Source organism: Apus apus, chromosome 1 (genome assembly GCF_020740795.1).
Source record: "Apus apus isolate bApuApu2 chromosome 1, bApuApu2.pri.cur, whole genome shotgun sequence".
Classification (NCBI taxonomy): domain Eukaryota; kingdom Metazoa; phylum Chordata; class Aves; order Apodiformes; family Apodidae; genus Apus; species Apus apus.
In genome coordinates, this window is record NC_067282.1 from 94691631 (window position 1) to 94709634 (window position 18004).

General features: G+C 43.9%; 1 protein-coding gene across 2 annotated transcripts; it reads right to left on the reverse strand.

The window, feature by feature from the left end:
• Positions 1-1763: 1763 nt before the first annotated feature.
• C1H21orf62 (chromosome 1 C21orf62 homolog) lies at positions 1764-16270 on the reverse strand. Of its 2 annotated transcripts, none has more exons than XM_051644085.1 (2): positions 16153-16270; positions 1764-5709 (listed from the first exon to the last, which is right to left on the reverse strand). In XM_051644085.1, exon 2 carries the CDS (start codon positions 5640-5642, stop codon positions 4968-4970), a length of 675 nt encoding a protein of 224 aa, XP_051500045.1. In that variant the 5' UTR covers positions 5643-5709; positions 16153-16270; the 3' UTR covers positions 1764-4967. The 2 variants fall into 2 exon arrangements, with proteins under 2 accessions (XP_051500045.1, XP_051500044.1); XM_051644084.1 differs by having other exon boundaries at positions 1764-5712.
• Between the last annotated feature and the right edge of the window lie 1734 nt (positions 16271-18004).

An 18004-nucleotide genomic window follows, 5' to 3' on the forward strand; every position in this document is an offset into this window, starting at 1 on the left:
GGAGGGATGGTGTGTGCGGGGGGGATGGAGATGTGCGGGGGGGATGGAGGTGTGCGGGGGGGATGGTGTGTGCGGGAGGGATGGTGTGCGGGAGGGGTGCTGTGCGGGAGGGGTGCTGTGCGGGAGGGATGGTGTGTGCGGGAGGGATGGTGTGCGGGGGGGATGGAGATGTGCGGGGGGGGATGGAGGTGTGCGGGGGGGATGGTGTGTGCGGGAGGGGTGGTGTGCGGGAGGGATGGTGTGTGCGGGGGGGATGGAGATGTGCGGGGGGGATGGAGGTGTGCGGGAGGGGTGGTGTGCGGGGGGGGTGTGGAGATGTGCGGGAGGGGTGGTGTGCGGGAGGGATGGAGGTGTATGGGAGGGATGGCAGGAGGTGTGCGGGAACGATGGCGCCGTGCGGGAGGGATGGCAGTGGCGGGCGGGATGGCGGGCGGTGTGCGGGAGGGATGGTGGCAGGCCTCAGCCTCGCCGTCCCGCCTCTGGGGCTGCCGCAACCCGCGTGGGACCGGGGGTGCTGATACCCGCGCAGCGCCCAGACCCCGCATCTCCTCGGCCAGGGCGCTGTCTCCGCTGGGTCTCGCCTCCCGGCTCTGCCCGGGCTCTGCCGCGAAGCCCCTGCCCCCCTTCCCCGGGGAAATGTTGGTTTCTGGCTTGGAGGCAGGAGATTATGTGCCAGCGCGACAGGGTAACGTCCTTTTGGGGTGAGGTTTGTTTCGTCTGCGCTGGGGTATCCTCAGGAGTAAGTCAGGGCCTCCTCAGTTGCCGGTGTGTTGACTAAAAGCTGTGAGTTGGGTTGTGGATGCCAAAGACCACTGGCCTTTTTGAAGGCTGCCTCTCGAAATGCAAGTGTTGGGAGCTGGAGGGACGGACGCCTTCTCGGGCTTCTGCCGTTACCAGCAGGGCCAGACTCCCGAGCAGCCCCTCTTTGCCAGCGGTTCTGGGCATCTGCCCAGGAGGAGATGTAGAGGGCCTGGCTGGCCTGGGGCTTCTCTGTGGCTGCATCACAAGATCTTGTGGAAAGCACTGTGTTACTTCTGTGCAGTTCTCAATCTGTACTGACTTCCCAGAGTCACACCCAGTTTATTAGCAAAACTAAACTCACAGCTCCTATATCCATTTTTTTCTGATGAGAAAAAGAATCGCCTCGGTTTCCATTGATTGACATACCCAGTAATGATGCATCAAGGTTGAAGACTGGCCAATAACTAAAGGCTGAACTTGATACATGGAAAATGAAGCCACTATGTATATAAATATTAATTGCTGAAAATATATGATCAAAGGCTGTAGGTGTTGAGTGTGGTTAAGTGTGCGTATCTTATACTGGGATGTAAAACATTCACAAAGTCGCATCATCATTTCTGCAGAGTGATGCTGAGTGTACTGCTGTGTGTAGTTTACATGCAGCCAAAAGACACCTCCACCAACATAACGTAATAAAACTCGCAACGTATGTGGTTTTGTCTGCGTTGCTCTGAAGAAATTTTGCAGGCTTCTAATGCAGTACTTGGAAATGGCAAAGCCATATAAAACTGAAATTGACAGAACCAGGTTCTTGATATATGCTAGAGAAGAACAGGGGGGTTGAAAAGATCACTGCCATACTGGTGCTGTGAGTTTCTGAGGCACTTTTAACGGGGAGGCGGATTTTTTCCCCGATTCCAGGGAAAGACTGCAAGCGCTTACTTGGGCACATGAATAAAAGGTCTTTTACATCAACCTTATTCAGAACACCACAGTGGCAAAAGTAACTGAAACTGTGATTTGCAGTGTTAGAAAGCCCATTGATTTATTAATCTCATGGTTTATTCTGAACAAGGCCAGACTAAAGACGTTCTCAGTTACTGCTGCATGTGTGAAGCCTGAACAGAGGCTGCAGCCAACCCCCGCTCTCCTGGCGAGGTGGAGGTGCTCTGCTATTCAGCACATTTTTTGCTAGAGGGCAGCAGGGCCTCGGTAAGTGAATACGCAGAAGAGAGTATGTTCGGTTTTCTCAGCTTTTAAAGAGAAGGTTGGGAACATTTAGAAGTCAGTGCGTTGGTGTGCACCAGCTCTGTTTGTTTGTGGTTTTTTTTTTTACAACACTATCCTGTGCAGGATTAGTGACTGGCCAGGCTGTGATGACAAGGTTAATGCTCCTGCACAGACAGTTGGAGCACGGGCTTCCTGAGCAGACAGTATGAATAGTTTGCCCGTATCTGTAATACATTCCAGGCATGTAACTTGCTCAGAACACACGCACATCACACTGCCAGTCTGTTAGCTCACCTCCAGCTTTGAACCATTTTGTAACCTGTGACACCATCGTGAGAGGCAACATTAAACATATTTGTGGTTTGGGGAGAAGGCTGATGGTTTGTTGCCACGGTCCTGACAAAGGAAACAAAGTCTTCACAACAGCTGATTTAATAGTTCTCCAGTTGAATTAAACTGAGTTCAGCCCCCAGCCTTCAAACACCTGTGTGCTTAAATCCGTTAATCTGCGATTGCAAATAGACCTCATTAATGCAATAGCTACCACATTGTTGATTTCAGTGGGAAAGCTCACAGGAATGGAAGGTGTGCACGTATTTAAGTATTCTGAAAAATTAGTTTTGATTCCTAGAAAAATGCTCCATCAATGGTTACAGATAAGTCTTTCTTTAAAGTTGTTGAAGCAAATTCATTGGTTCCTCGGAATCTTGCTAGGTTTTCTCCTCATTACGCATATTTTATCCCAATTTGGAGAGCTGGGCAGAAAGGAACCTGATGAGGTTCAACAAGGGAAGTGTAGGGTCCTGCACCTGAGGAGGAAGAATGCCAGGCACCAATATAAGTTAGGGTGGACCTGCTGGAAAGCAGTTCTGAGGAAGAGGATCCGGGAGTCCTGGTAGACAGTAAATAATCCATGAGCCAGTGATGTGCCCTTGCTGCCAAGAAGGCCAATGGAATCCTGGGGTGCATAAGGAAGTGTGTGGCCAGCAGGTCGAGAGAGGTCATTCTCTCCCTCTGCCCTTCCCTGGTGAGGCCACATCTGGAATATTGTGTCCTGTTCTGGGCTCCACATTTCAAGAGAGACAGGGAACTCCGAGAGAGAGTCCAGTGGAGGGCAATGAGGACGACTGGGGGATTAGAGCATCTCCCTTAAGAGGAAAGGGTGAGAGAGCTGGGACTCTCTAGCCTGGAGAAGAGAAGACTTACTAAAGCCTACAAGTGTCTGAAGGGTGGGTGCAAGGAGGACGGAGCCAGACCCTTTTCAGTAGTTCCCAGTGATAGGTGAGGGGCAATGGGCACAAGCTGGAACATAGGAAGTTCCATTTAAATATGAGAAAAAACTTCTTTATGGTGAGGGTGACAGAGCACTGGGACAGGCTGCCCAGGGAGGCTGTGGTGTCCTCTTCTCTGGAGATATTCAAGACCCACCTGGATGCAGGCCTGAGTAATGTGCTCTAGGGGATCCTGCTTTAGCAGGGGAGTTTTACTAGATGAACTCCAGAGGTCCCTTCCAGCTCTGAGAGTGTGATTCTGTGATTTCATGTAATCCATTGCTGGCCATACAGGACTGTTAGGACTTGCTATTCCAAAGCTTTTACGGTATTATATGGATGGATCGTGGCCTTTATCTTATAGAGTACAAATCCTGCAGCCATAGGTAAAGAGCAGACTTTAGGCTATAAAAATAGTGCCCACATATGTTTCTCAGGGGATGGCAATCTTTCTCCTGCAACATGTCTGAAAATTGCTGCATGTCTGCCAGAAACTTTGCCTTCCTTATCAGATGAGAGTTGCTGAATGGGGCCTTTCTCCTTTCCTATAGGGGAGAACATGAGCACAGCTTGCCATTATCACAAAAAATGGAGTCAAGTTCCCTGCATGTGGGGAAATTGCACACGTTGGCACACCCAACATGCAAGAGACAGGCCTTTCCCTAGGAAAAAATACCTTTGTGAAGATGGTGTCTCACCTGTCAGGTGGCCTCTCGCCCAGTGCTTTCCCATGGTGTGTGCCATGGCTTGGCAGTGAGCACAGCTTCCTGGCCATCCTCCAAACACACCTGCCTTGGTGCACTGAGGTTGGAGGCTGCCTGCGTAGCCCGGCCCTGCTCTCGTAAGAGGCTGTCACTGAGCCCAAGCAGAGGGTTCCCAGCTCTGACCAAGTACCAGGGATCAAGGACAACACAGCACTCCCAGTTGGAGTAACCTGTAACAACCTCTCACCCTTTGAACCTGACAGCAGTAGGCTGTATTGACAGGGACACAGCCAGTAAATGGCGGGAGGGATTATTCCCCTCATCTGGGCACTGATTAAATTGCATGCAGTTTCTTCCCCCCTTGCCCCAAGCAAGAAGGATAGGGATCAATTAACGTGGTCCAGTGGAGAGCCACCAAGATGGTCAGGGGCTGGCACATGTGACTGTGAGAAAAGTGTGAGGGAACTGGGCTTACTCAGCTTGGAGAAAGGAAGGCTGGGGTTAATACATGGAAAAAAGTTTCCCCATGAGGACAGGCAGGCAGTGGGGCAGGTCGTGCAGGTTCCATCTTTGGGGGATTTTCAAGACTTGACTGCAGAAAATCCTGAGCTGCCTGGTCTGATCCCAGAGCTGGCCCTGCTTGAGGCAAGGAGGATTGGACTGGAGACCACCCAAGGTGCCATCTAACCTGAGTGATTCTCTGGGAGGCTCAGGTTCTTCTACAACTGGAGGTGCAATTTTCTGTCTTTGGGGCATTTCAGTTCTTATCTTACAATATATAAAAAAAATTTGCATCATTGCTTTCTAAAACAGTTGTTTCCCATTTTCTCTGTTCTTTAAAAAAGCATTTACTGAATTGGTCTGATGAGTCTGTTGTACTTTAAACACCTCCTTGTGCTATTCCAGTCAGAACTGTCCTTCCCATAACAGCTCCTGTACAAACCAGACAGACTTAAAGAAGTCCCATCAGTCTCTTAACAGTTTGTCATGCCTCTGACTAGTAAATATGTTCAATAACTCAGTAAATTAATGTTACAACATATCTCTTGTTATCTGAGGTTGGGGAAACATCAGAGTATAGCAGGCTGGGAAAGTGCTCCATGATACTAGAGACGTTTTCCACACTGTACGACTTTAGCAAAGAATAGCCATTGAAAAGCGAGGTATCCAGAAAAGAAATATATACAAGCATTTGACTGTCTTTGTTGTGCAGTGCAAACGAGTCTGCTTTTTTGTTGTTTCTGCTGCTGTAGATAGTTACACTCTGCTCTGGAAACCGTCCCTTGACCTTGTTTACCTGGAGCTTTCGAAGTCCCCAAATGGCCAAGTATTCTGTGGGGAGAGGAGTGGTGCCACAGAAGGACAGCTTCAAATCCCACACCCTGGTGAAGTTGAGGAGCATCTCCAGCACAGAGGTGTCTGTGAACCAAATGGTCAGGTGGCTACTGTAGGTAGTTTTTTCCATGGTAGAAGGCAGCACTGTTTTGCAATTGCACATCAAGTTTGCCAGGCAGTAATCGCAATCACGGATATCTGCTGAGCAGCTGCAGTTGCGAATTGTATTTTCCTTGGTGAAAATTAGCGTATGGTTCTTCTGACTTCTCACAAAACTGCCAGTGATGTGTACGCCGAGGCAGCCAGCCAAAAGGAGAGCCAGCCAAAAGGAGAAAGCAGAGAAGGCTATTGGCTTCATTAGTACTGGTGCCAAGGTGCCGAGCGTCGCCTCCTTTTACTCAGTGAATTATAACCGTTGGCTTTACCTACTGAGGAAAAACAATTTCTTTATTATACTAAAGACCACTCAATGGTTAATATTACTTTGCTTTTCCCACCCATTATCTGTCTCATCTATTCAGAACAATATTGCAGTTTAGCAGGTTGCCCTGCATTAGAGGGGAAGCACAGCTACACTGATTGAAAAAAATGGTTTGTGACTTATGTTTGGGATTCTTCTTTCACTCCTCTTTTGTTCTGAATGGTTTAATCTGCTAATGGGACAGCTTGGACATGCTCTTCTCTATGAAGGCACCTCTTCAGCCTGCCCAGTGTGAAGGTAAGGGCAGGACTCCTTCTGCTCATTTCTCCTTTCTGCTTTCTCTTTGTCTGCTTCCCAACAGATAGAGCTGACAAGGAAGGAAGGAAGGAAGGAAGGAAGGAAGGAAGGAAGGAAGGAAGGAAGGAAGGAAGGAAGGAAGGAAGGAAGGAAGGAAGGAAGGAAGGAAGGAAGGAAGGAAGGAAGGAAGGAAGGAAGGAAGGAAGGAAGGAAGGAAGGAAGGAAGGAAGGAAGGAAGGAAGGAAGGAAGGAAGGAAGGAAGGAAGGAAGGAAGGAAGGTGTTAAGGTCAGAAGCGCTGCTGGAGGCAGCACCTTCTGAGCTATGTGCTGTGCCAATATAACCTGCTTTTGGTCCATATGAATTTGCTTCAGCCTTAGCCTGTAAGTTTTGGGGACCAAGGACCCTCTCTCACCATGTCTCTGCACAGCAACTAGCATAGCATAGAACCTGATATTGTTGGTTGTTCTGCCTCCATTCATTTACCTTGCAAAGCAAAAGAGCACCTCCACCCATGCTTATGACAATGGAGCAAGTTTTCATCCCAGCCATGCTCCTTCCTCCACAGAAGCATGTTTGGGGGAACTCTTGAATACCCAACTACTAGCCTTTGGTTTTCAGAGAAGACTTGGATCTTACCAGGAGCATCTGGGTTCTCCCAGCATATTACTAGATGGTGGTACAAGCAACGATGCAGAATGTCATTTCTCAACAGAAATTATAAGATGTTGGAAAGTTTGTCTGATTTGACTATAATTGTTTTGAAGCACCAAGAAACATTAGAGCCAAATTTTGATCAAAGGTGGTAGGTCCTAGTGAAGACAGCAGTAGAACGTGCATTAGGCAAAACTTGGTCCTTAGCATGTGTAAAGATTCTGGATCCATGTCCAGAATGTAAGTCTCTAGCATCTCAGAAAACATGGCATTACACCTACAATTTTGGAGAAACATACCAGATAAACAGGAAAAGAATAGTATTTATAATAAAAACACAAACTGGTTTTGTCTGTTATTCAGTCTTCCATCACCAGACAGTGGAATCTTCTGCAGTAAACTTCATGGTAATTTAAAAATTAAAGGGAAGTGTCTAGGAGCACACTGAAGTTCTCTTAGTCACTAACACTATCGTGTGCATGGTAGTTTACCACGTGTGTGATTTAGATCTAAGTGTTTTAAGGTCAATTCAAGTGGAAGTGTTCTTTGACTAATACTACATTTTAAAAAAAATCACAAAACTGCATCCTGACAGAATAGTTTGTGTCCTGCTTTCCACATTTCTCACTATTTATAGAGGATACAGTCCTCTAGTGCACCTTTTTTCTTTGAAGCTTGGTCTCCTGTCAGTGAATCAGTGGAAACTGTAATGGTTCATGAATGACCAGGACCTTGCCAACCATGGGAAAAGAAATAAAAGGGAAAGTTTTGTGCACATGGGAGAAAAATCTGCACATACAAAATGGTGGACTCTGGGCCAGACATTACCACCAGATTGTTTCCAGGAACGAGATCTTGAATTTGTGATAGACATTTGTGTGAAAACATCAGCATATTGCTTAACAGCAGTGGAAACGTCATTAAATTGTTAAGATGTAACAGGAAAATGATGCAAAAAAAGGAGACAGTGCTGTTGAACTGCTGCATAGATCACTTGTTTGCTGACACTTGCCTGTGTGTGCAGTCCCACCATTTCAGAAAGGATACCACAGGACTGCAGTTCAGAAAAGAGCAACAAGAATGATGAGACATCGTAGGGCTTCCCTTTAAGTAAGGCGGGACTAGGTTAGGTGAGACTCTAGGTGGGAAAAGAGATGGCTGAGGCAGGATGTGATGGTCACCTATAACAGCACAAATAACATGAAGATGGTGGGTAAAGTTCAGTTTTTCACTGCTTCTTCCAAGAACCAGATATCTCAAATAAAACCACTAGGGTCGCAGCTGATTTACTGATCCTTAGCAAAAGATGTTGGTGTGAAAAGTTTTCACAGATTCAAGGCAGGACGGGATATGTTCAGTGAGGAGAAGTCCACTGTGGTTATCATGTACACAGACACCACACTTGCTACAGGAAGCCCTGTGCTGCAAATAGGTGGAGGGAAAGTTATAGCAATAAGTATCACATGTTCTTTCCCTATTTGAAAGCTCTCCTGTGCACCTTCTTGTGGCTGCATGTGGAGGTCGCTACTTGACTAGGTGGATCTTTGGTCGCACAGATTATGGGTGTTCTTATACAAGACCTGTGTCATGTAAATGCACAGAAACTGACTCAAACATGATTTAATTTTTTATGCACTCCCTGAATTTAGTACGTTGTTTTATTAAATGAAGGATACAGTAATTTAAATGCTTAAATCAATCTTTAATCCATGTTGTGGAACATACCAGAAATACCAGTCCAACTGTTAGCTAATGTTTAACTTCAAAGGTCAGACTCATCTAAGCTGTAGCTGTTTAGGTATCATTCCTGTTAGATTAATTTGGTCTCCAGTATCTAAGCATCTAATCATGCATCACAATGAAAATCCTATTACTAAGCCTCCACACTGTGCTTATTTTCTCAGCCCTTAACCATGGCTAACTGTTGTGATAAATCAGAAATCTCTAATATGACCTCTGTTTTACAACTCAAATAAATTATTTGGATTAATCTGTTTTGGAGGTAACATTTGCAAGAGTAATTCTTAGAAAATGTTAACAATATGAGTTTTAACTTAGTAAAACAGACTTTAATTGAAGACTGGGCACTTCCTCATTTCAAACTCCCACCTGCATCAAGAGGGGTGATGCTGCTTTTTCCACGTAACATGTGAGGACATAAAGGTCATAAAACATTAAAATAAAATACTTTGATGCATCCTTATTAGTTATAACTCCTGATTCCTTTCCATATATTTTTTCAGTACCTGAAGTGGAGACTCTTTAGTTCTCTACTGTCTTGCAGCCAACCAAAGAAAATTGTCTTTCAGGTGTAGCTTAGCTGATAGCATTTGGGCTCCATCCGTCAAAATCTAAACACAATTCTCAATCTTGGCATTCCAGAAAATGTTATCTCCAGAAACACTTGCTATTTTCTTCTGTTACATGTCACACAGAAACATTCCTATCAATTCACTTCTTGGTATTTAATTTCTCTGTTGCTTTGGTGAGTGATGTGCAAGCAGGGAAATACATGTTGCAGGCTGGCTGTCCCTGAAGTGTCAAAATCACCTGCAATGCACCTTTACTTAAGCACACTTTATATGTGTTATATGGCTCTTAATCAAATTACTTTGCTCTGTGCATTGGTTAAGCCTTGGAAAAAGGTTGGCTTTAATTTTTAGAGGTGGGGGGCAGGGGCTTTTAAGGAAAAAGTGAGTTAAAGCATAGATAAAACTTAATCGCACTAGCTTCATGACTCAGAGTTTTATCTTTTTGAATTATTTCTGCTGTCAAGGCAGTGGTAGGAAGGAGGGAGTCATGACTTAGCAAGAAGTTCTTTTCACTTGAAGTCTGGAGGAGAGGTCTTCAGCTTGTCTTCTTGGGGAGTGGCTCAGAAGAGTCTGAGTTTCAGTAAGGAAGATAAAGAAGAATGTGAAGCAAAAGTAATAGACATGGCAGTTGAGGGACAGAACTTTGTCAGGGTAGAAAATGTGAGAATCAAAGGGAAGCATGGGTCTGGAAAACAGGACCAAGGCTTGAATGTATGCACCTGCAAGATGAAGCAAAATGGTTCAGGTTTAATCTGTGTTTAATAATTGAAAGGGCTGAAACACAGATTTGTTAATTTTTTTTTTTCATTTGGTGTGTTGGTATCATGGTGAGCTATACAAAGAATAAACCCTTTGTCTCTGAGTAAGTACTTTAGAAGTTGCAAAAGCTAACAGTTATTTTCAAAAGCCTTCCTTGCAGAGATTCTCTGTATTTTTAATTGCTTGCTATGCAAATGTGCCTTCAGCAGGGCTCTTGGAGATACACAAAAGCTCTTAGCTGTAATAATGCCAGTAAACTGAAAGAAAATATGTGGTGGATTATCTTGCCTATTAATTCCGTGTTCTTCGTCTTCTCCAAATTTACTAAGAACAGCAGAGTATCTTCAGAAAACTGGAGAATTTGGGCTGTGGGATAAATCTTTCCACCACGCTTTCTCTGAGCATTACCCACTTCCCTTAACAGAGACAATTTATGCATTGAGCTCACTAAAATACTGTTAGATGTAAGCTATAGAAACCCAAAGAATGCATCAGATCATGCTAAATGTAAAGAATTTCCATACAGTTTCCTAGGGAAAATTAGTGGGTATGCCACTTTCTCTTCCCTATTTTTCAAGTCAAGCTTAGCTAGATTTCCAATATAATCAGTATATATTCAGAGACTAAGCAACAGTCTCATCATACGTATTTAATATGCATGTTGTCTAACAGCTGTGCAGCATCCTTCCTTGATTTTGGCTAGGAGACAGCATTTCAGTGATAAAACCAACAGAATCTGACTGTCTTACTCTTCTACTATACTAACAACTTTGGCAAAAGGATGCTTAACCAACAGAATCAGACTGTGTCTTAGTCTTCTACTATACTAACAACTTTGGCAAAAGTTGTTAGTATCATACAGTTGCAAAGAAAAAAGTGTTGTTTCTACTTAAAAATTTTAAAATCTAGAGCTATTTAAAGACTCGTCCACCTGACACAATAGATTTTACAACTTGTTTCCGTAAGCCATTTTACATTTCCTTGCGCAGTAACAGCGTAGCAGGTATAGCAGTCTGGTAAAAATCGTGTCAGTATTTTTCAGCTTTCCAGCTTTTACTAGAAGATTGCTGAACTCAAGAAACAAGAATGGTATTTCAAATTTGAGCTTGCAACTTATCTTTTTAATCTGGCATTTAAGCTTCCTGAAGTCCAAAGCTACCATCCAGTTTTCCTCACTGACTCCATTAGAAGTCTTCCTTGACATGGAGTGGAAGCTCTTGCGTCACCCCAGGTTGGAGGACTTTTTGTTGTAACCAGATCTATCTAGCTGAATATTTGGAGAACAGGGAAGAAAGGTCAGCTCTTAGCACCAAGAGCAGCTCTGGAGTACCTGGACACAGTACCCAAGCTCCAGAGCACCAGCTCAGTTGACATAAGTGGATGAGGAGGAAATCACAACAGCTTGTATGGTGGGACAAGGAGATAGGTGTGGGTGAAGGAGGCAGCTGTAGAGAAAAGGGGAAAGATGGTGATAAGGGGCTGGGTGGAGGAGAGGGAAGTACAGCCCAGAGATGGCATTAAGGAATGAAGGAGAAGAAAGGAGTAGGAAGCCTTCCTCAACAAATCAGGAACGTCTGGGGCAGGTTCTTTACTAGCTTTACATGCATGTCTTGACAGAAAGGAAAATAAATTATGTTCTTCTAGAAGAGTCATCCATTCTGCCTCTGCTTTACAGCTCCTGATTTGTGTGGTACATATCAAATCCAAGATGTGTTACTCAGTAATGAGTTTTTCCTTCCAGGCAAAAACTGGAGAAAAACTAGATCCCAGCAGCTGCTGGCATCCAGCCTGCAGTGCTGGCCTGGGCAGGGGGACAACAGCCACCACTTCAGAGCTGGGATTGCTGCGACAGGGAGAAGAGAAGCTACATTCTCTGCTTAGCACCAAACCAAAATCCTGATGATTTTAGGGAAATTTTCCTTGCTTCTAGTAGCAATAACCTCCTTCAGAAAAAGCAATTTTAAGTTATCTCAATCCAGCAAATAATTTGTTCATTTTTGTCCTGAGTGGAGGGGCTTTCCAGGGAAAATCAGACTAGACAGAGATACTAGCAGAAAATTATTCCAGTTTGACTGCCTCAGCCATGCATGTTTTCAGATGTGTATCCTCTTTCCAGCAATGAAACCCCAGTTTTATTACATGTTATCCCAGAAGCTTTTTAGCTCAAGATTCCATTCCTGCAGCTTTTTGAGTTTTTTTCATAGCTAAAGGAGATTTTCTATGCTTATTTACTAACAGTGTGATTTCAGGTTTCTGAATTTGCTTTGATCACTCCACTAATTATTATTATTATTTTAATTTTTGTTTTTGCTAATTGCAGATCTTTGTATTAAGAAAACTGCAAAAAAAGCAATAAAAAGCCTTTGACTGTTGTGTGAGAACACTACTGTCTCAAGGAAAGTTAATCCTATTCAATGGAAGTCCCAAGCCTACACAATTAATTTCTTCACAGGGTGCTTTCTTCCATTCGCTATTCAGAAAAAAGCCTAATTAAAACCCCTCATTGATCACTTGTGTTAACATGTGCCTATGTGAAAGTGCTGTATTAAGCAAAGAGGAGCTTAAATCCATATAATCTTGTGCAGCTTGAGGAATGTACACAGAATGAATACCAAACCCACCCAGTTTAGATTAAAGTAGCATGAAGGGCTTGACAGCACCAAAAGCATTTAGAAGAACTTTGAAGCCAGCCTCTTTTCCTGTTTGCATGCAGGTATGGGAGGGATGTGTAAAAAAAAATACATTGCATTTCAGAGTGAAGGTGACAGCAAGGAGGTGGGGACAGCAGCTTAACCAGGCTCTTCTCACAGGGGGGGGCTGGTGCTGCACAGAAACCTCAAAAGGAAGGCATGGGAAGGAGGAGCTCAGACAAGCTCCCGTTACTCTAAGGAGTGAAGCATGCCCCAAGCTTGCATTCATCTGTGTAATCTTTCAGTGATATTTAGTAGCTGTCTAACCTGTAAAATGTTTTTTTTGAAAAATAGGGTTTTTCACGGGGCTCCTGTTGGGTAGCTGTGCTGTGTTTGCATTGTGACTAACTGAAAGTTTTTGAAGTGCAATTTCTTCAGCATGTGAAAGAATAAACTGAACTCTTCTGTACTTTTTTTTTTTAACTTTTTTTTTTTTCTTTTTTTCCTTCCCTCAAAGATAATGCTAACAATTTGCTTTAAAGCCGATCAGATCTTCTGGAAAAAACTTATTGAATTGTAACTGAAAAAAAATAACATCTCTGGTTTGCAGAGAGGCATGCAATATGAGAAAGAGTAAGGTTAGCTTTTAACTTCTGCTGAACTATGCAGGTGTTAAAATACAAGATTACAGGAAAATGGGAAGAGTTATGTAAAGTGCAAAGAGTCAATCCCTTAATCAGCCATGTCTGAGTTTTCACTGTAGGGTAGCCACATTATCTGACCAGAAAGCCCTAGGGAGGCTCAGGCCTTGAGGGAAACAAAATACTAGATTAGACCTTTTTACTCTATGTGATTTTTAGGAGTTCCCTAAGTGGGCTGATGGAGAGAGAGAGGTATTTTGTCTTCTGTCTCTTTGTTTAAACAATTACCATATTTATTTAGTTACTCCACAGATAAGTGTAGGAAAATAACTTCGTGATAAAAGCTGACATTCTACATACTTCCAGGCTGCAGTGTGGTCTGTGCTTGTCAATAATTGAAAATTGTATTTGCATTTGCTTGTGCAGCAAAAGCCTGGGCTGCTGTCATTAGGCTGAGCAGCCAGTGCTGTAGCAGTGGTGCTGTCAAGTGTAGCGGAACAAATTCCCTCCCAGCAATGATTAAAAATGCAAGATAAAATAGGCAATTCTGTGCACGCAACTTGAAAAACACACAGACCCTTGAAAATGTTCCCGTATGGGTATTTTGGTGTTCAGGTGTACACAGACTGCGGGACAGACAATTCATCTTAAAAACAGCTCTGCAAAATTGTCAAGCCTGTCTATCCCTTGCAAAGCTTCTGTCTATGCTGGAGGCAAATGTTACAGTGGGGATGGTTGTGACACGTAACTGCAGGGAGCCAGATTAATAGGAAAAAACTCAAACGAAAGGAGGAAATCTTGTTGTCCCAAAGGATTTGGAGTGGTGATACCTCCCTTGGCAGGTCACAGCCTGATTATCCCCAACCCTGAGAGAGTAGAAAGGATGCATGTGTAAGGGTGGGTGTAACCCTTCATTTTCATGCCTGGCTTCACACATGCAGTCTGCACTTTTCCTACTGCTGAGCAGGGGACCAAGATGACTGGCAGGATTTGCTTTGCCAGAACAGACCTGGAGCTATTCCAGCTTGGAAGTGTGCACAGTACACTCTGTCCAGGAAAGCTGAACCACATTGATTTGGGTATTCACCTTTGAATTGCCAGGATAAGCATTTACATAAATGTAAAGTCAGAAGAAAGTGGTAGAAAGCTTTACTGACTCGGGAGGAGAGCAGTGTTCTGCACAGCCTTACAAAGCAGTAGCAGATCAAACACACCTTACTCACCTGAGCACCATAGGCAGGATTTATTATCGCACCTGTGTAACCAGATCAGTGGTATAAATCTGATCTAATGAAATGGAAAATCAGTGCCATTATGGCAGTGTGTCTCCATCCTGCCTGGCAGTACAACCTATGACTACAGGTTTTCTATTCAGTGGCTATATAGTCTCAGAGGGAAGGCTTTATAGAAAAAAAAGTTTCTTCTTGTTGCTATCTAACCACACAGCTATTCCAGTCTGTTGACTGGTATTTCTCTCCAGTACTTTCTACAGCTTTCAAATAATGGAAGCACTAGTGGCTTGAACTCCTTTGCTGATGCCTGTGAGAGAGCCCTGTTCTAAAAAGGTGTCAGGAATACAAAATCATGCCCTGGCTTTGTGTTAAAGAGAACCACAAAGTACATAGTTTTATCTTTCACTGTGAAAAGATCTTACTTCTACTCCAAATCAACTTCCCAGTTCACTTCTTGAACCATCTAGCCTTTTGCCTTCCTATAGGCTAATTTTAGGGTTTTTTTTGTAAAAGAGAAGCCTTAGCAAATACCATTTCCTGCAGTGCTGGTGCTGACTCTGAATGTACTGGGTGCATGTAAGCTACAATGTTAGTGGGGTTGTCCTTTCTGTGATTTAAGTCTGAGTATTAAAAATAAAGTACATACACATGCATAAAGCAGAATTTGTATGCTCACAAATGCATCACATTTTCCTACAACAAATAGTTTTGTAATTGTAAGGTATGTGCAATCAAATCTCTTGTTTATTCATCTTTCCTTAGAAAGGGATACAACCTGGGAAATGAGGTGCCCAAGAGCGGGTGGTCAGCACTGTCAGAAATACAGAGTTATTTTTGGTGGCTCAAGCTGAGCATTTGAACACTGAGGTACTAAAATTAATTTTAAAACTATTTTTTACAAGTCTCAGATTTTTAATGTCAAACCAGCTACTCCCTGGGGCAAGCATACTTACACTGAGTGAACTTTAGGAAAGAAATCTTGACTGCAACGTTTTGTTATTATTTCCTAGTGTCCTGTCTAACCTGACCTGGACAAAAGTTCAAGTTAAGCATTACACTAAATTAAAGATTTGCCAAGCCTAAAACATAATGCTTGCGTCATGAATGAAAGTGGTATTTAAAAAGTACTGTAACACTTTATTTTCTGTTGTTTAAAACCAAAATTAAGAAAAAAAAAAAAAAAAAAAGACACGAGAGGGGAAAGCTGTATGGTGGAAAGCTGTTATGAAATGTTAATATTCACTAAGCAACTGGAGACTGAAACTCTGAAGAAGGATCACCTGGTGCTGGGTACCTCAGCTCCTGTTCTCCCTCTCAGATAGTGGATGCTGTCATTGCCATTGAGACTTTAAAGACATATATTGATGGGGTATTTACTTGGTTTTGTCCTTACTTTATCACTGGTTTGATTTATAAACTAAAGGACTAAACCACAGGTAAATTAAATGGCAGAATAAAACACAGGTCCCAGCTGCTCTTCCACCGATCCTTCTCTTCCAGTGCTCTTCTCTAGGCAGTTTTAACTGAATAAAATTACTTGACTCCTGTCAGGTGGAATAATTCCCACTGACAGTTCTGTTGCCTTTAAAGACTTGCCTAAAGAAGCATTTGCAAAGGGGAGCAAAATAATTCTACCTTTCTTTGTGGTCATTATTCATAAAACTGTTAATTATTACCTGAGGCATACACATACAACATCTAAACAATTGCAACATATGAAAGGCAAACTTTGCAGAATCTGTCATTTCAGTGTGATTACAAAACAACAAATCTGAAACAAAATACCTGCCAGGAGCAGAGATTTCTGGCAAGGAAATAATTGTGCTGGAAGAGAAGTGGCTTCATTTGTAGAAATACAAGCTATTAGACATCCCTTTGTTGTTTGCCCCCCTCTTTTAGAGCTGAAACAAGGACACTGACTTACTCTTCCTCCAGTTACCAGCGGATGGGTTCCTCGCCGCCCGACTTCCCGCTTGGCCGAGCCGGGATGCTCGGCTGGAGCTGGGAACAGGGTCAGCCCGCGGGGCAGGCGGCAGTGCCTCCTCTCCCACTCGCTGCTGCTCTTTTATGCCTTGGCGGGGCCGGCAACCCGTGCTGTTCCCCTGACAACCGGGAGAGGGGTCCAAGGTCTACCCCGATCCTTAGCGCCACGGGGCAGGATCCCTACCTGTCCTCACTACCGCTGCTCCCACACCATGGGTTGTGCCGGGGGAAGCGAAGGGCTCGTCTGGATGTGCTTGGAGCTGATGCTCCCCTCCTTGCTCTGGGAGGGGAGGTGGGGTGTAGCAGAGTGGTGGGAGCTGGGGGCCTGTGTTCACACGGGGATGTCCAGCCTGGTGCACAGGGAGGGAAACGAGACCTCCGGCGTGTTGTGCTCCCCTCCCAGCACTCTCTGGGGAGCCCTGTGACCACACCAATGGACACACTCTGCTCTGCCCGCTTTCCAGGGGCTTTGTTTGTAGGTTTAAAATGGAAAAAAAAACCAGGTCTGGTTTGCAAGCCAGCTCACCCAACTGGAAGGAGTAACTGGAAATTTTCAGTCACAGCTTAGCAGAGGCACAACATGGCTCTCAAGCACAGCTAAAATGCTGAGGATGCTTCTCCATGATCCAGCATGGAAAACATTTCTGTGGCATGTTTTATGATGCTGTTTCCAAAGGAGAGCGCCTGCCAAAAGCTAGAATCTGTGCAGATAGCCTGGTACTAACTAACCTGAATAACCAGAAGGATTATTTGCAAGCAGATGTCAGTCATAAGCAACTTCATGAGGAAATGCAGTAGAAGCATCCTAAAAAACCCATGAGCCAAAGTGCTGCATGGCAAAGGTACTCTGGAAGGGCACTTGCGAGCAACGAAGAGTAATGCATTAGCTTCATTCAAATGAAAAGTTATTTGATGCTTTTTGAAAAACAATGCCTGCCTTTACATGCCCAAGAGCCCTCTGGGACCTGTTGATGCTGTTACCTCAGTAAGGCTATTTGGCCAAAGCCAGGAGTTAGAGTTTCATTAGCCCCAATTCAGAGAAGTGTTTGGTCATTTTATCATCACTGAAACCAATGGAAGTTAGACACTAAAATGCTGCTGTGATTCAAGCCCTGCCTACTTATTTATGAGATGTATTGCAGATACAAATGTGAAGGAAATTCCAAACCATTATACTAAAGGTGTTTCAGGCAAGTAGTCTGATTTGTGAATTCGGGATTTGTCACTGTACCTTTTTTTTTTTTTTTTCCTGGAAGAGCTGGTGCATGAGGGACTTCAGTCCTCTCTCACCCTGATTCAGAATTGAGGGAGCAGTATTTTGCTCTCTTCCCAACACAAGTCCATTTGGACATTGTAATTCTCAAGATGCCCACTCAGCTCCTGAAGCAGAGGTGCTCTGGGGAACCCTGTTTTGTAATAAACACATGGGCTGGGCATCAGCAAGTAAGGATCTGTTCACTAGAATACTTCACTGCTGTTAATGTTACACAGTAAGAGACACTTTGCCTTACTTATGTCGTGTGTAAGGTAGAGGCAATTTTGACTCTGTATACACTTAGCGAAAATTCTGTTATATTTCAGGATAAACTCAATTTTGCCCTTCTTGGATGCATCTAATAGGGGAAGACACTCAGCCCCTCTTTGCTCTAATCCATCCTTAGTTTTATGTTTTCCCTTGGGGTTAAAAAAGGTGCCTTCATTTCTGGTAATGCCAGTCTTCCTTTGGGTCCATTGAGTGTTGTCAAGTAATTTAAGAAAGGGTCTGGCTGGCAGCCTGCTCAATAGCCCAGCTA